At 44.8% G+C, this 24713-nt stretch overlaps 1 protein-coding gene across 2 annotated transcripts in view; it reads right to left on the bottom strand.

Moving 5' to 3' along the window:
- Positions 1 to 22293, bottom strand: part of BRI3 (brain protein I3) — a 52142-nt gene extending 29849 nt beyond the window's left edge. The window contains exons 1-2 of one of the 2 annotated variants that reach the window (XM_005304682.5): positions 21815 to 22293; positions 16666 to 16774 (exon numbers count right to left, since the gene is read on the bottom strand). In XM_005304682.5, the coding sequence (XP_005304739.1) occupies positions 16666 to 16774; positions 21815 to 21983 (278 nt within the window). In that variant the 5' untranslated portion in view covers positions 21984 to 22293. The remainder of the gene's footprint in view (positions 1 to 16665; positions 16775 to 21814) is intronic. The other variant, XM_042853183.2, reaches the window with a different exon arrangement.
- Positions 22294 to 24713: the final 2420 nt, after the last annotated feature.

Below are 24713 nucleotides of genomic sequence, written 5' to 3'. Positions count from 1 at the left end.
CCTGCCATACCCAGATGTGATCCTTGGGCAAAAACATTTGCCCGCCCCTGCTCCAGCCCCATTCACACAGCTGCAATTCATCTTCATACTGGTCCTAGACTGCTGGGAGTGGGAGAAGAGCAAGTATCTGTCCCCTGTCCCAGACAGGCAACCAACTTTTACAACAGAAATTCAGAGTTCATTGCTCCAATTTGGAAACTAGACCAACCAGAATCCCCATCCCCAAAAGCTCAGAGGCCAAGTGAGCTTGCATCACATCACACTAGACAGTCTAAACACTACAACCACTAGAGCTTTGCAATCCAGTGGCGTGCTAACCCACTCCCAGATGCACCCCATAGATCAGACACAGAGATTAAGTATGAAGACTGGAAACTAGAGCACAAGTCATACATAGACAGCCAGGCTGAAGGAGCTCTCACAAGCCTTTATTACCTCTGAAGGAAAACAGAATACTCTAAGTCACATTAGGAACCACTTAATTCAGCTTGCCTATGTCCAACCTCCAATCTCTGTGCATCATCTCACTGTGAAAGCTCATCCATATGGAATCCCCACTAGACAAAGCAGAGTTTAATAAAGATGGTCCTCCTTGTCACAGTTTGACCCAATCATATAATTGGAAGCTCTGAAAGCAATCAAGGATGCCCAGGCCACACCATGCAAAAAAAACATCCATTTCCCTTCATGGCTGGTAACATTCAGATCTATACTGCCAGACACCAAAGCCTCCCGTTGCCCCTGAAGCATACTATGGAATAGTCTCTACTAGAGCTCTTTGGTAGGAGTCAGCCTCATGAATGCTGCCCTGCCTCCAGGAAATCTGGTTTCCATTTCCAGATCTGCTACTCACTCAATGTGACCTTGGACACAGGCGCTGTGCTTCCGTTTCTCTTTAACATGGGGACAAATGATATTTGGAACTTATCCATCCATCCCTGAGCACTTTACTAAGGAACGTAATTAGTATTATCTAGCCAGGCCAGAAATAGCCAGGTAAGTGTACAATGAAGAGAGGCAGATTTCAAACGTCACTTCTTGACTAAAAAGTCAAGCTAGAAAGAAGTCCTTTCTCCCTCCAGTACATAACACAGATCAGATCTTTCGCTGGGCCCTGAAAGAGCATCCAGGAGCACACAGCAATCTCCTCAGCCCAACAGCAACATGATCCTGCAAGTAGCCCATGCTGCTAGTACAGTCAGCAATCAAGCCAGCCACATTCAAATAAGCTATTGCTTCATGCTACTGTAAAGCTTTTGGTATGTCTGGTTCCTGTAACTGCCTGCACACTCCCTGAAATGGTCACATCTCTGCTCTAGGAAGAGGATGTGGAAGAACACATACACTACAGAAAGAAGAGGATTACAAGTCACATGCAAATGACTATTGACTTTGATCACTTAGGGTTCGGACCACAAACAAAATAAGAGGTATGAATGCTGGCATACAGCTTTACCACCATTGTGGGACATGACACACACACACACACACACACACACACACACAGAGAAACAGAAAGAGATGCATTACCAAGGAAGAAAAGATTCATAGTTTTGCATGTGCAATCAATTAGGTCCTTCATCACCAACACTTCAGCTTGGGAGATGCGGATTAAAAAGCTCAAATGCACACAGGGCTATTATCTTAGGGCATGGCTACACTTGCTGATGTAGAGCGCTGTGAGTTAAAGCCGCCTTCGGAGAGAGCAGTAGGGAAAGCGCTGCAGTCTGTCCACACAGACAGCTTCAAGCACACTGGTGTGGCCACATTTGCAGCACTTGCAGCGGCATTGGGAGCAGTGCATTATGGGCAGCTCTCCCGGCATGTAAGTGACTGCAACGTGCTTTTCAAAGGGGGGAGAGAGATAGAGAGTGTGTATGTGTGGGGAGAGAGAATAGGTTTTTGGGGTGCTGAGAGAATAGGTTTTTGGGGTGTCAGCATGCTGTCTTGTAAGTTCAGACCCCCCCCTCTTCCCCGCCTCGCTCTCACTCACTCAAAGCAAACAGTAAATGTTTGCTTTTCTTGGAGCTGAGCCGACTTCTCCAAAATGGAGCTTTGAAAGGGCATTTCCACATTCCTGCAGCCGTTTCACAACACTGACAAGAGTGGCCACTTGACTTAAGGGGATTATGGGACATTTCCAGAGACTGATCACAGCGCAGTAACGCAACACCTCGTTCACACTGGCACCGCGGCACTCCAGCAGGGGTGCAGCAAACGTTATTCCACTCGCTGAGGTGGAGTACCAGCAGCGCTGTAGCTGCGGAGTCAGAGCGCTCTACGTGCCTGGCCAGTGTGGACGGGGAACGAGCTAGGGCGCCTGGGGATGCTTTATTGCGCTGTAACTCGCAAGTGTAGCCAAGGCCTTAGAGGCCCATGTGCAGGCTTCACAAATTACAGGAATAAGTCTCAGATGTATGGATTAAACTATGACTGTAACAACAACGGTTTCTGCTGCTGACCTATTAGAAACATCCAGATGCTCAGAATGTGCTTCCTGTTCTTATCCCCCATTATCAACTTGTCATAGAACTGCCTGGGACCTTTCCGCTACTGTTTTCCACCCAGCCCAGATGCATCGTCCCTGGGGTGGGCACATTACAGTTGCACTTTCTCCAACACTGGATGTGCTTTTTTGGTTTATCGTCTGGCTTTGGTTTAGTGCTTTTATTTCTATAGCTAGTTTTCTACTGATGTCAGCAGCAGAGAGAATGAGAATAAGAGGATTTTCAGTTCTAGTGCCTGGCTTTAATATAGAGTGTTCTCTCCGAGCATCCAAAAAAAATGACATCATTTCTGAAAATCTCAGCCAGAGAGCCTTGTACTTTCAGATTTAGAAACAGTAAATTGGTCAGTTTCACTAAATAGGTTGAAATTATACCCTAAATTTAGCAACTGCACTTACTTGAAGTAACAAGGCGTGTCCTCTTGGACTCCCCTGCACAAAGAAAGCCAAAAGGAGTAGCCTTAATGTAGCGTCAAAGCGTTCTTTGACAGGCAAGGAGCCGGTGCTGAACTGTGTGGTTTCACTAATGATAAAGGGCAATCACAAGCACCTATTGTACAAGTTAAACTAATGGAATGAAGGGGGGGGGGGGGAAAGCTAAAAAAAAAAAAAAAAAAAAAATATGCAGAGTCCACAGGCAATTCTTCTGTTGCCTACAGTGTCTACTGAAGTTTAGTTTCTTGAGTAGCTTAGGAAAAAGCAGTTAGTTCCCCCTCACGTCACCACCGCAAACTGCATTACAACCCGGGGGCATTTTAGGTGTTACGCAGCATAGTGTGCCTAAATGGCAAAATGTCAAGAACATTTAAGTTATTCAACATCAGCACCTGGAAAGCACTCATGACATAGGAGCTGACTGACTCAGCCACAGTAAAAAAATTTCCACAGCAGAGATAATGCTGGCAGTAATTATTTGGGGCATTCCTAGCATCACGCCCCTAAGTGCAATTCCGCCCTGGGAACAGTGTGAGAAGGAAAGATGGTCCCACAAGTGGTAGCCCACACAGATTCCACTCTTGGTGCATATGGTGCAATCTTTTAGCCTGCAGCATCTGGTGGGGCTAACCTACACCCTCAGTGCCTGGCTGCCCCAAACCAAGGGCACAAAGCGCAGTGCAGGTGCAACCATCCCTCAGTTCCTTCTTACTGCCCATAGCAATGAGACCAAGCCATTGCAGCATCTGCCTGCTTCTCTACAACTCAGGCCAGGTCTGCACTGCAAACTTACATCTGTATAGCTAAGTCACTCAGGGGTGTGAAAAATCCACAACGTAGTTATACCGACCTCACCCCCCCAGGGTAGGCAGCACTATGTCGACAAGAGAGCTTCTCCCCTCAACATAGCTACTGCCTCTCGTGGAGGTGGAGTACCTATGCCAACAGAAATCCTCCTGTCAGCATAGGTAGTGGCTTCACTAATGCCCTATAGCTGTACTGCTGCAGCCTTTAAGTGTAGGCCTGCCCTCCGTGTCAGCAATTTAATTTTTCGGTTGGGCTTTAATTTTTCTCCTTTTTTTATAATTTTCCATAGTTCGTTAGTAGGTTTAGAATCCTGCCCCAGCCCTTACCCCAGAGTAGCAGAAGCTAGATTTAAAACATGCCCCTCAATGGACATGCTGTGTGCTTTTTTGTTCAGGGGAAGAGCAAATCCCTGACCATTGCTCTGTCAACCCCTCTGTTTCCAAGCAGACTCAGAAGCACTGCATGAAAGCTTGCTTGGGTGCTAAGAAGAAAGACATAGCTAAGGCTCAATCCTCCCTCCTGTCCCAGTGAGCCAAGGACTCCAGCAAGCGTGGGCTTCCAAGCTCTGACTCCTTGGCAATCCCTGGCTGCTAAACTCTCAACACAGCCCCCGATCACTTTGCCTACTCTGCCCAACAATCTCAAAGAACAGTCAGATCCTAGACCCAGCCTCAGCATTGTTGCATCTGACAGCCTGGATGCTGGCTGGCTGCCGTCTACCAAAAGAAGCTGTTCAGCTGAAGTTCAGAACATTCTGCTCTAAAGCAGGAAAGCCTCGACTACTAGACTGACTTACAAAGCTGAAAGAAAACAGTTTTCTATTTGGACATCTCAGCACCATCTGTCGCTCTTAACACCAATTGCAGTAATACTGGACTATGCAACAATCTAGGCTTTATTAGTTCCACAGAGTATCTAGCAGCGATATCTGCACATTACTCACCTATCCCAGGCCACACTAGGTTTTCACCCTACTGTGGCTAAATTCTTTAAGGGACTCATTCATGTCTCTCCCTTCCCCACCCCCTTTCCAGTTTTGGAACCTCAGTACAGCGTTAACAGGGTTGAAGGTCCCTTTGAGCCCTTAGCAACTTGTTCCCTATCCCACCCATTAATGAAGGCTGCCTTTTTAGTAGCCATTACAGCAGCTGGAAGGTTCAAGATTCAGACCCCGGGGGGGGGGGGGGGGGGGGAAGAAGAGGGGGAAGAAAGAGGTAGAGTGCTCCCCTTATACGGTGTTTCATAAGGAGTGGGTCACGGTCAGGCCTGATCCAAGTTATTGCCCCAAGTTGTTTCCGAGTTCCATATGAACCAATATTTTCCATCTCCCAGTTTTCTTCCCCAAGCCTCACCCAACTCCAGGGGAAGCTAAACTTCATACAGTTAAGGTAATAGGACAGTGCCCTTACTACATCATCAACAGGACAATCATTCAGGAGCCACCTAGAGCCTCTGTTTGTGGTCTTTGCTGATAGGGTTAAAGGTCAGGCAATATGCTCTCTGAGATCATCAAAAGAACGTTATGAGCTAGCCAAGTTAGAGCCACCTCGCCATGTTAAAGCTCATTCATCAGAGCTCAGGCAGCCTCTGTTGTCTGTTTGAGAATATCCCGATTTCTGAAATTAGGAGGACAGCTTGTGGAGCTCAGTCCATACACTTACAAGACATTGTTCTTCGGTGGAGGCTTCTAGATCAGATGGCCATTTTGCTAAGGCTGTCCTGCAGTCATTGTGTAAATTAGAACTCCTACTATCTACCTCCAGCAAACAGACAACTGCTTGTTAAATCAGCAAGAGCGGAATCCACGTGGACAATCATTGGAAGAAGAAAGTACAGTTGCTTCCCTTAGAGCTAGTGTGGCTCTTAGAGATAAGGTCATCCACATGGATTCCACTACCCAGCCTTCTTCCTCACTACTACCGAGTCAGACTCCTTTGCCAATACAGAATCCCAGAGGAACTGAGGCATAGGCGCCAACTTTCCCCAGTACCGGTGGGTGCTCACACCCTCCCACCCCCAGCCCCGCCCCAACTCCACCCTTTCCCCACCCCGCCCCCATTCCAACCCGTTCCCCAAAGTCCCCGCCCCAACTCCACCCCCTCTCTGCCCCTATTGGACCCCTTCCCCAAATCCCCGCCCCAGCCCCACCTCTTCCCCAAGCACGCCATGTTTCAGCTGTTTCGTGGCGCAAGCGCTGGGAGCCAGGGGGAAAAAGCAGGCACGCGGTGCACCCAGGGGAGGAGACGGAGGCAAGCTGGGGCGCGGGGAGGGGAGGGCGGCAATGGAGCTGCCGGCGGGTGCTAACCACCCACCAATTTTTCCCTGTGGGTACTCCAGCCCCGGAGCACCCACGGAGTTGGCACCTATGAACTGAGGGATGATTGGGCCTGTTCGCCACCCTTCCTTCCATCAGGGGGCAGGAAGAAGAGGGAGGATATGAAGATACTTAGGACACAGGCACAACCCCAACAGACGCTGCTGGACAAAAGAATCTGGTGCAAATCTGCACCCAAAGTGCATTCCAGGTGGACACCAGACATCTCTAAGAAGTCACTCTAAAGAACCATTTGGACCTTGTGCTTTTGTCCAAGATTTGGGGGGGGGGGGGGGGGGAGAAGAGAAGACAGTAAGAGGAACATAGACTAGGCCCTTTTATTGTAAGCAGGAAGTTTAAAATAGAGTAATTAACAAATACAATTGCTGCACTTGCACAGTGCTATAGAACTGGCCTGCTGCAGCCTAATTGAAGTCACAGAGGGTGTTACTCAACAGCAGCAAAATGCAGCCTCCTGCACTTCGCAGCAGATGTTTTTAATTAAAAAAATAAAATAAAGGACCTTGTCTATACGAGACTTAAGATTTCCCACCACTGTAGTCCCAAGCAAGAGCATTACTATAGACAAGACACTGACATTTTAACTGAGTGTTGGCCAGACTGGCTGTGAGCAGGTTGGAGTGCTGTAGTTAAAATGCCAATATCAGGTCTACACTAGCACAGCCATCAGCAGTCAGCTTTAAGAAACAGTGTCTATGAGACATGACAACTGAGAGAAACTGTATGTACTTATTGCTTAATGGGCTACGACTAGGGATTAGGAAGTCCACAGCATGTTTCTTGGAAGGAGATGTGGAGTTTTAGTATCCATCTCCTGAAACGTAACAGGAGGAAAGGTCTGTGTACAACGTTAGCCCTTTCACTATGACATCTTTGCCCTGGGTCCAGTCCCCTTTAACTCCCACTGTAATCCGATTCCGTTCCAGTTCCTTAATTACAATCAGTAAAGAGTGTCATAATTGTCATATACACAAGGCTGGAAGGAACATCTTTTGGGAGGAAAGTCAGCTAATGTGTCAAGTATTAAGAAAGGCATCCCATAGCTATTTGGGCAAAGCTTGGTTACAGGGAAGGGGAAAGAGGGAACACAGAAATAGAGGGCCATAAACTTCAAGCCTAGGTGCTTGAAGTTTGAGACATGTGTACTTACACATGGATCTGACCAGATTTATAGAAGTATTAAGCACTCCCCAACCCTGAAATCAACAGCAGCCAACTCAGGACTTCTGGAAGTCAGACTACTGTTCACTATTTCAATCTTCTCCCACCCCAGTTAACTGCAACTTTTTCCCCCACACACACACACTCTCACTAACTTTATGGCAATATGATGATATACCCCTACATTTTCTAGAGAGACTGTTGAATTAGGGTGCTTCAATTTTAGGGGACAAGCATGAATCCTCTGGAGAACCAAGTGTCAAGCTTCATTATAGGAGTCAATAAATAAAATTACTTTTTCAAATTTATACAATTTAAGCATCTAATACACACTATGTTTAAGGTTCTTGCATTTCCTGACTCTGCATTCTTAGCATGACACTAATGCCATCTTTTGCATTCACATACAGTCACTGTCCCCATCCTGTATATATGCATTTCCTGTTTCACTACAGGAAACCTCAGTTTCCTTTATCCCTACACTTTGCTAATTTATTCTCCCTCTCTCCCCCTCACTCACGCACCTCCTCTGTGACCCATGGGCCATTACCTTTATTTTTTAAGGCTAGCTCAGAATTAGGCTGCTTATTCCCTTATAAATAGACACTACGATTAAACCAATACATAAGCAGGACCAATCAGGGTATTTCTGGTCAGCCCTAAACAGCTACAAACTCAGTTGATGGCTGCAGCCTAAGCTATTACAATTAACCTTCTTAAGAATCAGCTCCTATGGTCTAATTCTGCTACTAAGCAGATGTCCTTGATGCAGTAAGTAGAAGTTGTTTTGAGCTCCCTTCTCCCCTACATGAAAGTTATTTGGAGAACATTTTTTGGCAGTGCAAAATGCCTAGTACAACCTTTTACCAGTAATGAAATGTTCATCGATCCATGCCAGGCATCAGACACAGGGACAAACCAGTCAGTGAGAGAGTAAAACATAAGTGCCAGGGACAAAGGAGAAACATGGATTATAAATTAAACCAGTTGCAAGCGGCACTTTACCACATGGGGAAAATACTGGAGCGTACCATGCTGGGGGGGGGGACTTCCTCATAACATGATTGTCATTTCAGGATCAATTTCCACAACAGAAACTTATCTGTAGTGATATCCTGACTACATGGACACTTGATGTGGCATTCATTAGTTCATGTAATCTCCTAATCATAGATGGAACATGCCTAGGCAAATAGTGTCTTTTCTTAGCCTGTTACTACATTTAGAAGGGGAAGCTACTTTTAAAAGGAGTCACAGATCACCAATATTTTAGTCTGTTCCTTATGTAAATTACTCTTCATCTTAGATAAAAAACTACAGGGAGTTACTGTACTCAATGTGAAGATTTATTAATCTAGCCGAAAGTAATTTTTGTCCTACAGCATAAGCAGCTTTAATGTGGTTTAAAAAATGACACCACTCCTAGGGTCTAAAAATAAAAAGGGGAGGTTTATTTATACTACAGCAGAGACTCCCATTTAAGCTACACTACAGCTGCTCATTCAGTTCTGAGAAGTAATTTAGGTTCAAAGGCTTGTTGAGGAGAATGATTAACCTTTTGATAAATGTTAGCTTGAAAGAAAAGTCTCAGAACATTAACATCTTAAACACATTGTAGGAGCCAGATCTGCAGCGATCAAAGATACCAAGTACACAAAAGTTACTACAATTTAACACACAGTTGGCACTTTTAGGCTGAATATTTTACCAGTCAAAATATCAGAGTTTGTAACAGATAATGCTACCTAGGCTTCCCCAGACTTTAGGGAATATCCTGAGTACTGAAAAAGTTATCACAACCACGACACAGCTGAGCCCCCTTCTAGATAGGGGTGGGGACTGACATTATAGAGGTGGCCTGTTTAACTTCTTGGCCTCATCACAGACTGCCAATAAGTGGGCCAATTGGCCAGGACAATCTTTGCAAGGCGGACACCTGCCTGGTAGGAACAGGCCTGAGATTTAGCTATTCATTTCACATAGCCTGTGTACAGCCATCAAACTTGGATGATCTTTGGTCACTTTTGTCCTGAGCCAGATTTACAGGAGTGTCCAGTGGGTGAAAAGCCCTTTTCTTCCTTACCACAAGCTCCCATTACCCCACTGGTAAATCCTGTGCACACTGTACCAATTAGACACCTGGACAAATAATGTATTATTGCAGCAACTTCTCCATCAGCTCAGGCTGAACAGAGGAAGAATTCATCCACACTACAGGCTGGGACCTAAAATACTGAAGCATTTTTATAAAAGCCTATTAAGTGATGCGCTCATGCAATTAACAAGACAGATGTCTGAAAATCTTTTTTATTAGCAAGCGATCTAATTGTTTAAATTTATTTCTCTCAAACTAGTCAGTCCCAGGAGGATGAATATCCTAGCAGGAAATTCTGAAATATCTGTGCTCAGCTGTCTTGTGAACCTGCTGAGCATTACCATCCCCTTTGTATTCTTTTCTACACCCAGAAAGAAGGCTTGATTCTACCAGTGTCATGAGTCAAGTGCAGTTTTCTTACAGGATTGAGAAAAACTTTAAATATCCAGGTGGACAACTTTGTCATGACCAACAACTCCAAATGACAGATTTGTGGCAACTGCTAGATTTGCCATATCAAGGTGTTTATTTTTGTTGTTTTTTATACTTGCGCTTACATAACACTTTAGTGCGTTCCTTGTCCTAACCTCTCCAGCCACCAAACTACAGTAGAGCACCACTACTAACCCTTAACAGGGATTAATTCTGTCTCTGCAATTTGTGTACACAACACAGCACATTTTCACTGCATGCCGTGCAATATGGTACAGTGAGCTACTTAGTTTTCAAGTATCAGGGGGTCAGTATATAATGCCTGCATCTGTAACTTTTACTCGATGCATCTGAAGAAGTGAGGTTTTTACCCACGAAAGCTTATGCCCAAATAAATCTGTTAGTCTTTAAGGGGCCAACAGACTCCTTGTTGTTTTTACTTAGTTTTCAGTCACATTTGGGTCTTGTTTTTGCAGCAACCTCTGTCACCAGCTCCTATTCCTACTGGGTTCCTGGTTATAGCATCAATCTCAGAATTCCAAAGGGACTTCACTTCCTACAAGGTGCAACAACATGTTGATCATTGCCAGCGTCAACATAATCACCACATTCATGAAATTCACGTTTGCCACAAAATGGAGCAAAGGACTCATAGTAAAATAGGAGCATAAATCTTCTCCCATTTTTCTACTTAATAGCTATTTTCACTTTTTTGCATGTCTGTGTTAAATATAAATGAATACATTTTTGCTGGGGAAAAGAGGGCCCCCCCCCCCCCCCCCCCATTTACAATCTTCATTCATATAGTTTCCTTAGATTTGCCACAAAAGTGGGTCCTTTCTGATGTTAACATGCAGAAAAGCCTGGAATCTTGAGTTTATTCACAATCAGATGCCATTTTGTACAATTTTGGTATTCACTCTCTCAGGAAGGAGGCACTTGGGTGAAAGGGGCAACAAATGTAAGCCAAAACCTAAGGGACAATAGCCTTCAGTCCAGCCAAGTCTAGACAGGCCAAGGAGTCGGGGGGCAGAGAAGAGGATTAATATGGTTTTAATACCACTTTACCCCATCACCCAATCCTAAAACAGTCCTCAAAGCTGCACAAATATTTGCCCAATTGCAACAACTCCCAAATTGCCATTTCACTGGGCAGTGATTACCACAGACAGTAGTACTCTAGCCGCACATCTTTCACGGTCACTGTACCCAGGAGTACAAGGTGGCAGTTTACAGCTGGCAGCACCAGCTCTAAGCCATCAAGGGAATCCCCTACTGGCCCAGATTTTAAAAATCAACCATTTGCAAACACTAGGCCAAGAAAAATCACTTGCATTAGTTTTCTTAACATTTGTTTTAAAAAGAAATAAATATCCCCTTGCAGTTTGTCCCACCCAAACACTGCATCACTAAGAAAGTAGAGACACTGAAGAGTGTTTAAGGGTATGTCTATACTGCAGCTGGGAAGGTACCTCCACCTTCAAGTAGACAGCCACTAGCTCAAGCAGAGGTAGTGTGCTAAAAACTGCAGTGTGATCGCAGGAGCGGGGGTGGCAGCCCAGGCTAGCTGCTTGAGCATACACCCAGGGGATCGGGTGGTTTGTGATCTGGCAGCTAGCCCAAGCCGCCACTGCCACGCTGCTATGTTTTGTGCGCTAGTTCAAAACGGAGCTACTGCTTGTTTGCCTACCCATGCTGGGAAGCACACTGTCCAAGGAGCACCGTAGACAGGCATTTCTTAGGGCAAATGAGCGACTGCATGGCAAGAAGCTAGATTTGTAAAGTTTGCAGCTTTAATGGTTCAAGCTGTTCTTGGAGATATAAAATGGTTTAAAGGCAAGACTAGATTGACAGTACCTCTTGAACATTTCATTTGCAAGCAGTAAGTAATTTGATTGACAACAGATTCCCAAGAATGACACACTCTCCTCAGTATTCATGAAAGTTCTAGATATCGGGGTTGTGGTGGGGAGGGACAGTTATGCCTACCCAGTGCCTAGCACAATGGGAAGGTGATCTCTAGGCACTACCATCATGCGCATTAGGAAACGTGTGTATAAGCACTGCAGTGTCAGTGCTTAGCAGCTGCTGGTTCTACATTGCTTCACAAGCACTGCATCCTGCTGAAGACCTGATTAAGGAATGAATGACTTACCACGCCAAGGCAAGCAGTGAAACACAAGAGTTACCTCACTGTTTGGGAATAGTATCTGTATCCCCATCACAAGGTGGCAGTATTTCTGATTTACTCTTAAAACCAACCAACCCAACCAAACACACTACACCCACATTATGGCCAATTGGGTGCACTGCTCATATTAATCACCTCTAAGATCTGGGCATTTTTATTGAGAGGTGCCTAGTTTTAGATACACGTTTCACAATTTCAGCCTACAGTCCTTCCTTCCTGCAGCTAACCTTACCATGCCATGATAATCACTCAGGATAGTAAGACTTGTGGCAATAAGTAGAAATACTATCTCAAAATATATCCAGATGGCAGACAAGTACTGTATGTATCTGATCTCACTGAAGTAGTCTGGCCTCTGACAGTGCAAGTGTTCTGGGTAGGGGCAACTCTTGTTTGTTTGGATAAGCAGCATTTACACATATACACCCACACCGCGATGAAAAATTTATATCCCACAGCTATACCTGAAGGTGCTAATTCATCTCAGGATGGTGAGAACCCTCACCATAAAATTATGTTCCCCCACAGCTGCAAGCAAGACAAATCCGCAAACATTAATTATTTTGTCTACCTCTTAACATGGCAGGACCTTCCTGGCAACATGACTTAAGGTGTCATGAAAGGAAAGCTGGCTTTGTGGGGTTTGGATTTTTTTTTTTTAAACCACCATAAAGTAAGTAAGTGTGTGTAAAAAATATTGTATGATATATACAACTTCTGGTTTATTTTAAAAAATTGCCTTAAACCATTTTATATTAGTTACCCACATCCTATACAGTGTAATATATGTACACACACATTGGATACAACATCCCCTCCAATTCAGACAAGTTACAATCAGCTAAAATGCATAAATGTGGGTCTTAAATTTGCAAAATGAGGGTATTTAAAGCTAGTCTCTAGAGCCTCAATAACCCAATTTGTAGTGCTAGTACACGCAGAGTCAGTGTAACAAGTGTATCACAATACACAGTTCAGTATCTATGAAACCCCACAAAGATAAGTGTGCCCACTATGAGATTTCCGAACAAAGTCACTATCAAAAGTGTGTGAAATATCCAAAGCCACATCCTAACTAGATTACTGGATTAATCAGAGCACATTCACACTCCTATAACACCAGTTTTAAACTCAGCTTCCCAGCTATTGCAGGGGAAAAATAAATCTAAAAGTACTAAATGTAACAAAATCAGTGGCAGTTTCTCCTGTCTAGAGTCTGACTAATTCTCAGTCAAACAATACAGCCAAGGGTATTACAGCAATGTTCATTTTAGCATCATGATCTTGTGGTTCTTTCTCCAATCCATCATATGCTACAGTACTTGGTTGTTGTTGATTTATGCCATCTTTAGGATACTGAAAAGATGCAACTGGGACAAACATTTTCAAGGACCAAGGAAAGACCAAGACATATCAGCTTAGACCAGTGGTTCTCAAAAAGGGGTATGCATACCCCTGGGAGTACACAAGGTCTTCCAGGGGGTATGTCAACTCATCTAGGTATTTGCCTAGTTTTACAACAGGCTACATAAAAAGCACTAGTCAAGTCCGTACAAACTAAAATTTCATACAATGACTTGTTTATACTGCTCTATATGCTATATCAGTGTTTCTCAACCTGAGGGGGGGGGGGGGGGGCGCGTCACAATTTTATAATTATATGGTAAAAATGAGAAAGCAAGCGTGCTGTGACACTTCTGTATTTTTAGGTCTTGTTTTGTAAGCTAGTAGTTTAAGTGACGTGAAATTTGGGGTATGCAAGACAAATCAGCCTCCTGGAAGGGGTATAGTAGTCTGGAAAAGTTGATAACTGGCTTAGACAACATCTCTGCAAATAAATTTTTCAGGCCTAGAAATAACATTGCTGCACAGTCCTTGAAAAATCAAGGATTAAAAGCTTTTCTTCCAAGTTAGTTAGAGGCACAGATGATTCAGACAAGACAGCAACCTTTATGTCTCATGGTGGGAGTTCCTTGATACCCCATGCTTCCCAGAATGGATTGAGCTTCCATTCCTTCTCCCTGCACACAACCCCAGTTCTCTTTTCTGAGGAGAGATCCCAATACAAGACTATCAATCCCACAGCTAGTCAAAGCAGGAGTATTCAAGTTTTTGTATTCTATTGCCCATTCAGACATTTACACAGCTTTTACCACTTCTGATGCCAGGTACACTATAGCAGTTCAAGCACTTCATTAAAAAAGTCCAGGAAGGTGCTGATTTGGCATCAGCCTATCTGTGGATACAGGTACTGGTCCCAAGGGTTCACTTCCTACAACTGAGTATGCATCTTGCAGAAGCTAAAAAGGGCCCTGTAGAGTAATCATTGCATCTTGAAGTAAATATATTCTCCCTCCCAACCCAGTCACTTTTTGTAGGCTGAAACAGAGCCTGAGGAGTTAAGGCAGAAGCAGTAGATTTTAATCTAGAGGGAAAGGGACTCAGAATCCTACCTCAGAGGAGACAAAGCTAAAATTTCTTGCTCCTATCCTCTGTAGAGAATAATCAGACAGTGGAAAAGAAGCATGCAGAGCATCAGATGTGTCCTAAAGTGCCTCCATGCCTCTCTGATGAAGAGAGACTCTATTTAAGCAAAGACTTAACACTGATTTCTGCAAGGCTCAGTCTTCATCTTATCAAATCTGCACCACCATCCAGCATACTACACGTCTGGACCGAACAGTGAACTCTTCCAAAAGCCTGAGCAATGCTCAGCACAAGGATGGTGTTCAAGTAAGTTTCACTGCCTAGAAAGGGATTTTGCACTAAAGGTTACATTTTCAGATCTGAAGCTTCCAAGAAATCCTCCATACCATGCTGAGGGAGTTACTAACAGAAAGAGAAACAAGAATTACATAAAAACCTGTAAGAGGCCACTGATGTTTAGTCTAGTGCAGAAGATTCACTATTTTCACGTTAAATTCCCTTTCAGATTCAGAGGTTTTAAGACAAGAGGAGACCATTATGATCATTCTTGTCTGACTTCCTATATAGAAAAGGACATAGAATGTCACTTAGGGCACGTCTTCACTACCCACCGGATCGGCGGGTAGCAATCGATCTATGGAGGATCGACTTATCGCGTCTAGTGAAGACGCGATAAAAATCGATCCCTGATGGCTCTGCTGTCAACTTCGGAAATCCACCGCGGCAAGAGGTGGAAGCGGAGTCGACGGCGGCGCAGCCACGGTCGACTCGCTGCCGTCCTCACAGCCAGGTAAGTCGACCTAAGATACGCAACTTCAGCTACGTGAATAGCGTAGCTAAAGTTGCATATCTTAGGTCGACACCCTCCCCCCCCGCCGGTAGTGTAGACCTAGCCTTAGTAATTCCTCTATCAAGCTCTATTTTCTGGCTAAGTTAGAACATTTTTTAGAAAGACCTCCCATCTTGATTTAACAGCTTCAAGTGATGGAGAATCCACCACGTCCCCAACTAAGCAGTCCAATGGTTAGTTACCTTCACTGTTAACAATGTGCATCTAATATCTAGCTCGAATTTATCTAGCTCCTACAATTTCAGCATAAACTGATGTAGTTCAACAGCATCAGCAATTACACAGCATTTTAAGAGCCTCCATCTTTTGGACCCACCTTTCTAGGAAGAGGTCAGACTCAGAAGGCAGGCTCTGATTCCCCACAGTACAATTCCATTCCACAAAGGCCATAGGATGCTTCATTCATATCATCTTATTACTGTGTTGAGACTCTTCAGAACATTACTCTAGCACAACTGTGCTTGATACCACTTGTGCTATTCTGGTGGGTCCGTCTCCTAAGCACAGATCTCTGAATAAAGGCTCAATCCTGCAAGGTGCTGCTCCTGGGCAAGATCCTGTAAGTACAACTCTCAGGCACTTCAGTGGAAATTGAAGGAGCTCAGCACCCCACAATTGCAAGTGTTAAGATAGATCATAAAGAAAGCCCAGGATTAACCTCAGAAATGATCTGAGCTCATCACCTCTTGTGAATATGCTCTCTCGTGTATTCTTTTGGAGCTGGGCTGACCAGAATTGAACGCAGTAGTCCAGGAGAGGAAGCATAATTAATTTATATGGTGGCATATGTCCAGTATTCTCTATCCTTTTCTTTAGAGCATCCTAACTTCTCTTCAGTGAGTAACAGTGCTTTAATAATGATTTAAATAAAAAAAAGAGTTTTGTCTTATTAATTAATGGAGGAACTTGCAATTAGTTTTTTCTGATTCCTATGTTCTATCTTGGGATAACACCTTGCTGTTATCTGCCAACTCTTCCGCAGTAAGCAGACTTCCACACTCCTAGAATCATCAATATTGTACCAATACAAACAAGAAACCACCCCTGCCAAGAGAGCACCGCCCACTACTTCAGCCATAGTTTAAGTAAGTACAAGGGAAGGAAAAAATCCCAGGTTTTCTTCATCAACCTAGAGAAGGAAAATCAACAAAGCTGACTAGGATCCCAAACGTGGGTATTGTGTAGGTAGGAGTCCTTTCTATGGCAATGGTAGGTGACAAAAGGGACTCTGGTCATAACACTGGAATGATACTTTCTGTGTTTGGTTATGGTTGAATGGGATGAGTGAGCACATCCCACCATTACTTTATATATAAAATATTCAACTAATTTCATTTTGATATTTAAAACCAAGATGTCTGTGGTTTCAAGACCAGAGATCTGTAATTTATATTAAAAGCTGAAAAATAACTGGAGAGAACTGTACCTGCAGGCAGGGCAACCTCCAACCACTACAACGGAGGTGGCGGTAGCTGGCTGTTGAATGATGGTATACATGTTGGGATAGTTATGTTGCGGTGGTGGTGCAGCATATCCTAGAACAAAGAAATGCAAGTGAACCTCTAGTCATAAGGCAGGGTTTTTTTTGTTTGTTTTTAAAACAGATAAAGGACACAATGATTCCTTAGACAATGGTAACTTGGAAAGGTAGATTTCATTTTCCACAACAGAAAGACACTGGATATCATAGGATCAATTCTACAGTAGAAGCACTTTGCCATTATAGTTCTATAGGTATACTATACCAGCAATGAGTTCTTGGTGTGTACATCTCTTATACCAGCAAAACTGTGCTTTCTAACTTATTCCAGCCACTAACCCCCTCCCCAAAAAAACCAAACTACACCTCTACCTCAATATAACGCTGTCTTCAGGAGCCAAAAAAAAAAAAAAAAAATCTTACTGTGTTATAGGTGAAACTGCGTTATACTGAACTTGCTTCGATCTGCCGGAGCGCGCAGCCCCGCCCCAAGAGCGCTGCTTTACTGTGTTATATCCGAATTCGTGTTATAGCGGGTCGCGTTATATCGGCGTAGAGATGAATATAAGCAAAAGCACCATTTTGCTGGTTTTACCATCCATACACTAAGGGTTAATACCAGCACAGCATCTCTTCTCTCCCCTCCCACCCAACATAGCTACGTAGGCAGAAGTTTCTAGATATGGCCCTAAATCTGCTTAACAAACAAAGCAACAGAACTGTAAGCTGAATTAAGACTCTTAAAAAAAAATTCATTGTATGTGACAAGACTGTGGCCCCAAAGGTGTATTCCTCAGGACTTGGGAGGACACATACAAGAACCTGAATCAGAGGTAGAGTTGGAACAAATCCTTCTGAAGGGGACATGCTAATGAGCAGGGCTGGCTCCAGGCACCAGCGCAGCAAGCTGGTGCTTGGGGCGGCCCATGGAAGGGGGCGGCACGTCCAGGTCTTTGGCGGCAAGTCCCTCAGTCCCTCTCGGAGAGAAGGACCGGCCGCCGAATTGCCACCGAAGGATGAAGCAGCGCGGTAGAGCAGCCGCCGAAGTGCCGCTGATCTCGGTTGTTGGTTCCCCCCCCCTTCGCTGTTTGGGGCGGCAAAAAAGCTGGAGCCAGCCCTACTAATTAACATGTCCTTGCAAAACTGTTTCATAGGCCTGAATATTTAATACAATTTCACAGTCTAAAATGCACATAAGGCTAATAATTAACTTCAAAGATTGTGTTTTAATGTTACTGGAGAAGAGGATGAAAAAACAGTTTAACTGAACAAAAGGTCACAATTTTCAGTTTTAGGCATCCAAACTGGTGGAGACAGGATGCAGTGTTTCTCTGGCTGCCAGCCTGAAAACTTCCACATTAGTTAAACTGTGACTAATATACAATAGCAGGAGTGGAGAGAAAGAGGTAGAGGTAAAGAAATGGATGAGACCTCTTGAAAACTGAGAAATGAAATTGCTTGGAAGACCCAACCTGGCCAGCAAGCTTGTGCGTGTTCTAACAACTGTATTTAGAAAGCAAACTATTTTGCAAATCATTATTACATAAGTCTCAGAAATGCAACTACAAGTTTGTTGTTTAGCAAGAGACTACGCAATGACATATCCTGCCAAATAGAGAAACTGAGCTATTATATTTATTAGAGCATAAGCTTTCGTGGGCTATAGCCCACTTCTTCGGATGCATAGAATGGAACATATTTTGAGGAAATATACACACACACACACACACACACACACACACACACACAGAGCATGAACAGGTGGGAGTCGTCTTACCAACTCTGAGAGGCCAATTAAGTGAAAAAAAAAAAAAAAAAAAAAAAAAAAAGCTTTTGAAGTGATAATCAAGATAGCCCAGTACAGACAGTTAGATAAGAAATGTGAGAATACTTACAAGGGGAGATAGATTCAATGTTTGTAATGGCTCAGCCATTCCCAGTCCTTATTTAATCCTAAATTGACTGTGTCTAGTTTGCATATCAATTCCAGCTCAGCAGTCTCTCGTTGGAGTCTGTTTTTGAAGTTTTTCTGTTGTAAGATAGCCACCCGCAGGTCTGTCATTGAATGGCCAGACAGGTTAAAAGTGTTCTCCCACTGGTTTTCGAATATTATGATTCCTGATGTCAGATTGGTGTCCATTAATTCTTTTGCGTAGAGACTGTCCGGTTTGGCCAATGTACATGGCAGAGGGGCATTGCTGGCACATGATGGCATATATCACATTGGTATATGTGCAGGTGAATGAGCCCCTGATGGTATGGCTGATGTGATTAGGTCCTATGATGATGTCACTTGACTAGACATGTGGCCAGAGTTGGCATCGGGCTTTGTTACAAGGATAGGTTCCTGGGTCAGTGATGTGTGGTTGCTGGTGAGTATTTGCTTTAGGTTGGGGGATTGTCTGTAAGAAAGGACAGGTCTGTCTCCCAAGATCTGTGAGAGTGAGGGATCATCTTTCAGGATAGGTTGTAGATCTTTGATGATGCGCTGGAGAGGTTTTAGTTGGGGGCTGAAGGTGACAGCTAGTGGTGTTCTGTTATTTTCTTTGTTGGGCCTGTCTTGTAGGAGGTGACTTCTGGGTACTCTTCTGGCTCTGTCAATCTGTTTTTTCACTTCAGCGGGTGGGTATTGTAGTTTTAAGAATGCTTGATAGAGATCTTGTAGGTGCTTGTCTCTGTCTGAGGGATTGGAGCAAATGCGGTTATATCTTAGAGCTTGGCTGTAGACAATGGATCGTGTGGTGTGTCCTGGATGGAAGCTGGAGGCATGTAGGTAAGTGTAGCGGTCAGTCGGTTTCCGGCATAGGGTGGTATTTATGTGACCATCGCTTATTAGCACAGTAGTGTCCAGGAAATGGACTGCTTGTGTGGATTGATCTAGGCTGAGGTTGATGGTGGGATGGAAATTATTGAAATCACGGTGGAATTCCTCAAGGGCTTCTTTTCCATGGGTCCAGATGATGAAGAGGTCATCAATGTAGCGCAAGTAGAGTAGGGGCGTTAGAACAACGCTTCCTTAGCTCTCGTTCCCTAAGTCAGCCATAAAAAATGTTGGCATACTGTGGGGCCATGCGGGTACCTTTAGCAGTGCCGCTGACTTGAAGGTATATATTGTCCCCAAATGTGAAATAGTTGTGGGTGAGGACAAAGTCACAAAGTTCAGCCACCAGGTTAGCTGTGACATTATCGGGGATACTGTTCCTGATAGCCTGTAGTCCATCTTTGTGTGGAATATTGGTGTAGAGGGCTTCTACGTCCATAGTGGCCAGGATGGTGTTTTCTGGAAGATCACCGATGGATTGAGGTTTCCTCAGGAAGTCAGTGGTGTCTCGAAGATAGCTGGGAGTGCTGGTAGCGCTTACTTAATTGGCCTCTCAGAGTTGGTAAGACAGCTCTCACCTGTTCATGCTCTCTCTGTGTGTGTGTGTGTATATATATATGTTCCATTCTATGCATCCGAAGAAGTGGACTGTAGCCCACAAAAGCTTATGCTCTAATAAATTTGTTAGTCTCTAAGGTGCCACAAGTACTACCGTTCTTTTTGCGGATACAGACTAACACAGCTGCTACTCTGAAACCTGGGCTATTATGACATCAGGCTCCTTACATCATCCAAGTTGTGATGTTTTGGGGGAGTTTCTTAATGAATAAATTCCTTTAATTTAAGGAATCACAGGAAACCCATTAAGTGTACTAGTAAAGAAAAAGTCAAAAATAATTCTTGGGGTTTTTGTGGGAAAGTGTGCTCTGACTTACTGAGTAAATGGTAATCAAATATCTATGGTCCCAAGCCTAAAGGCACATGCTTAACTTTATGCACTGTGAATAGTCCCACTGAATAGGGCTACTCACAATGCATGAAATATGGTATATGCCTGAGTCTTTACAGGATCTGGGGTTAAGTACTACTTGATGCACTAGTTTTTCTTCAAATGTTGGGGGGGGGGGGGGAGGAAGAGGAGGAGAGGAATTTCCACTGAGAAATTGCCAATAGTCTAGTTTTGTTTCTTTAACTAGATCCAAGTCATACTAATTTCATAGTCAACAGAAAGGGTTACACTCAGTTCCAGAGAGATTTCAGCAGCTAACAGTGAATTTACATTAGAAAACACCACATTTAATCAGAGGAACAGGGGGAATGTGTGCATGGTAAATTGTAGCTTTGGGAAGAGGAAGTCAAACACCAAGTGCTAATGTGTGCATCTTTGTATGAAGTCCTGATAATTCCATCCCCCTTCAAAATAATGGCAGTACAGTATCTCAGTAGTTAGTGACAGCAGAACACAAATACAGCTAGGTAGATAAAAAGGACACACATTGTACCTTACAAGCAGTCTTAAGTGGGAAGAAAGGGAGGAGCTTTTCGAACATCTGGCACTCCTGACTAACTTGTTTTCTACTCCAGCTTGAGTATTAACCAAGCCACTGAGGGCAAAGTAACATACGGTTTTTACAGGGAAGTGGCACACAACTGTTTAGCAAAGCGACTGTGAATTTCTCCTGCGACAGCCCAATGCCATGGCTTCATACACCAGCAGCTAGGTTTTGGTTTAACAGGCCACAAAACTTTTTCTAAGAGATCTAGTGTCTCTAGCAACCAGATCATCACAGCCCTTCTACTGGCATGGCCATGTAGGATATTTAACTCGACTTTAACACAAGAGTTTGTTCGACTTGCAAGTCCAGCAAACGAGAGAATGCCTTCTATAGAGTTGCCTTGGCTTCTGGAGCACAGCAATTCCCGGGCTTATAATGATTGATTTCATTGGCGGTGGGAGGAAGGGAAGAGGGAGGATTTATTTGCTCGCAAGGCTTTAGTAACACATTTCCCCGCTAGTTTTTCACTCACACAGTGCAACAGCCGCCAGAAAGACCCCCCTACACACCCCCACCCCGCCGGATTAGAGCTACACACCAAGCCCACGGAGGGGCTTGTACACGGCACCTCGCAGAGTTCTGCAAAGTTTGTTTTGCGTCTCACATCCCCACCTCTCCCGGACCAGAGCCAGGGGCACGCCGCTTAAAACTTCAAACAGGGCCCTTTGCACAAACACACGGCTCCGGGCCTCGCCCCCCGGCCCGGCCAGCGACCCACCTGCAGGGGCAGCAGCAGCGGCAGCGCTGGGGTAGGGGTAGGGCGGAGGCGGCTGGAAGCCCGGCTGCGGAGGGGGGATGGCCCCATAGTTGCTCTGTCCGTAGTTGCCCCCCTGCGAGGCCGGGGTGTAGGCGGGGGGCCGCTCCTGCAGAAGAGGCTTGTTATCCATGCTGGGACGCGGCGAGGGGCCCCCGGGGGGAGCAGCGCAGAGACCCCGCGGGGAGAGGAAACGGCGCCCAACTTTCCCTGAGCCGCCCCCCGGCCGGAGGGGGGGAGCGCGCCGCTAGAGAGGGGCTCTCCGCCAAGCCAGCCGCCCCCGCACCCAGCGCATCCGCGGGAGGAACGGAGCCCAGGCGCCCCCAGCCAGGCAGACAGCAGCAGCAACGTGCCCGCTGCCGCGGCGGCTCCCAGCGCTCGGGCCAGTCACAAGACTGAGCTCACGTGACGCGGCTCCCCCCAGCGATCCGCGGTGACTCTCCGGCCGCCGCAGGAAACCCGCCCTTAAAGGAGCCGCCCGCGCCCGCGCCCCGCGCGCGGCACCCACCTGTTCAGCCCCGGGCCGCCGCGCGCGTGCGGCCCAGCTGGGTCCTCAGCAGCGGGGAGCCGGGGCGCAGCCGCCTGAGGGGCAGGAGCCCGGGCGCGTTTGCATGGAGACCTGTGGGCTCAGCGTCGTGTCAGTCAGTCCGGGTGGGTCGGAGACAAAGCAGCTCGCGGATTTTGTAACGTGGGGTGCTTCGTTCATTGGGCAGATATCAATATTATGCCTTCTATTGCCGGTGCTCGGTGCTGTAGGGACAAATTGGGGGACACAGTCCCTGTCCCCCGGAGAACTGTCAGGCTGAAGGGAGTGGCCTTTGTTCCAATCTCTCAGGCACCTGGCGCCAGGTTTAAGAGCACACAGGCCATGAAATAAAATAGCACATCCAGCAATGAATCCTCATCCCGTAAGAAAAACACACCAACCAAACACTACAGACTGACAGCTAACCCCTGGGGAAGGGAGACTGTGAGGCTGTGGAGTCTTCTTCAAAGCTGAGGGGTTTGGTTTGGGGTTTTTTTGTTTTGTTTTTATGGTGATGTAGGATTTTGTGTGTGTGATTTGCTGAGATACCATTTAAAAAAATCTCAAACAAACCCCAGCTGAGATCCTGCCCCCGTTGCAAACTGACAGCCTGAATCTGCCAAAACATAATGAAGAATGAAAACCATCACTTTATATTCCTTATCCAGTTGATCCGAGCCACGGTTCTCATCTCACTCTGAGCTGGAGGGAGAGCAGGACCCAGGCTCAAGTTTCTTTAAATCAAGAAGACTCAGGGAATTGGAATGGAAGGGAGTGAGGACAAAGACCACCTACCCTCCCCCATCCTGCAAATGTAATTGGATCCACTTGGACAGACTTATGCGGAACTCTAATCACTTCAGCTGGACTCCAAGCAGGCATAAGTATCGGTCTGTACAGATTTCAAAACCAAATCAGAAATGAAATAAGGCCCTCATCCTCCAAAGACTTATGCACATACTTAAATTAATGCTTTGGGAGTAGTGCCATAGCAGTCCAGAAAGAAAAAAAGAGATTTGTGGGCATAGGGAATTAATGGAAACATTTTCTAAAGATGAACAGTTATAGCAAATTTGTTCTAAGGAAAAACTCTGTAAGTGAAGAAAAGACATAAGATCTAAAAGGAAATGAGTAGTGAGATGTAGGAGATAATTTTACCTCGGTATTTGGGATTGGTGAGACCAATACCGGAATACTGTGTCAAGTTCTGGTGTCCATATTTTTAAAAGGATGTTGACAAATCTAGATTCTCTAGAGGGTATAGAAAAGAGCCAAAAAATGATTTGAGGACCGGAGATAAAGGCCTTACAGTGAGAATTAAAGAGTTCGATCTGTTTAGTTTATCAAAAAGAAGACTGTGAGGTGATTTGATTACCTTCACAGAGAGAAAATACTGGGTACTAAAAGTATCAGGGGGTAGCCATGTTAGTCTGTATCTACAAAAACAACAAGGAGTCTGGTGGCACCTGTGACGTTGTGCAGTCTATATGGTTTTATAAAAACTTGATAATAAGTCAATATAATGTAACTGAGATAGTTTTAGAGAAAATACGGTAATAAGTGAATGTAAGTAACTGGGATATGCCTCATGCAAAAGGTCTCTTGTAAGGTATCATTACAAAGCTTATAATCTACTGAGTGTGATCATCTGATTTGTATAAATGTACCACTCTTGTATCTAAAACTAGAAATATAAAATGTAACTCTGAGGGCCTATTGTAATTGTGTAAAGTGTGGACCATTAATGATGGTTTGGAATCTTGATGACTCCCATTGTCTGCAGATGGCTGTATTTACCTGTGAGTCTTCCTGTATATGTGTGTGCTGGCAAGTGAGTAATGAAGTCTTGCAGTGACATGTGATCATGTCACCTGAACTGGAATCCATCTTTAACCTGGTGCTTTTCCAGTGAGGGGGGGTGGAAACCCAGAGAGACAAAGAGTTCCCGCCTTATGCAAAAGATATATAAAGGGGGGGAAGAGAACAGAGAAAGGGAGAAGCCATCATGAAGAATCCCCTAGCTACCACCTGAGCTGGAACAAGAGCTGTACCAGGGGAAAGAATTGTGCCCAGGCCTGGAAGGTGTCCAGTCTGAGAAAAACTTACTGAAACATCTCTGAGGGTGAGATTATCTGTATTTAGTTTGATTAGGCATAGATTTGCGCATTTTATTTTATTTTGCTCGGTGACTTACTTGGTTCTGTCTGTTACTACTTTGAACCACTTAAATCCTACTGTCTGTATTTAATAAAATCACTTTCTATTTAGTAATTTACTCAGAGTATGTATTAATACCTGGGGGAGCAAACAACTGTGCATATCTCTCTATCAGTGTTA

Source organism: Chrysemys picta, chromosome 10 (assembly GCF_011386835.1).
Source record: "Chrysemys picta bellii isolate R12L10 chromosome 10, ASM1138683v2, whole genome shotgun sequence".
NCBI lineage: Eukaryota > Metazoa > Chordata > Testudines > Emydidae > Chrysemys > Chrysemys picta.
The sequence above is the reverse complement of the archived record's forward strand: the minus strand, read 5'-3'. Positions and strand labels throughout refer to the sequence as shown.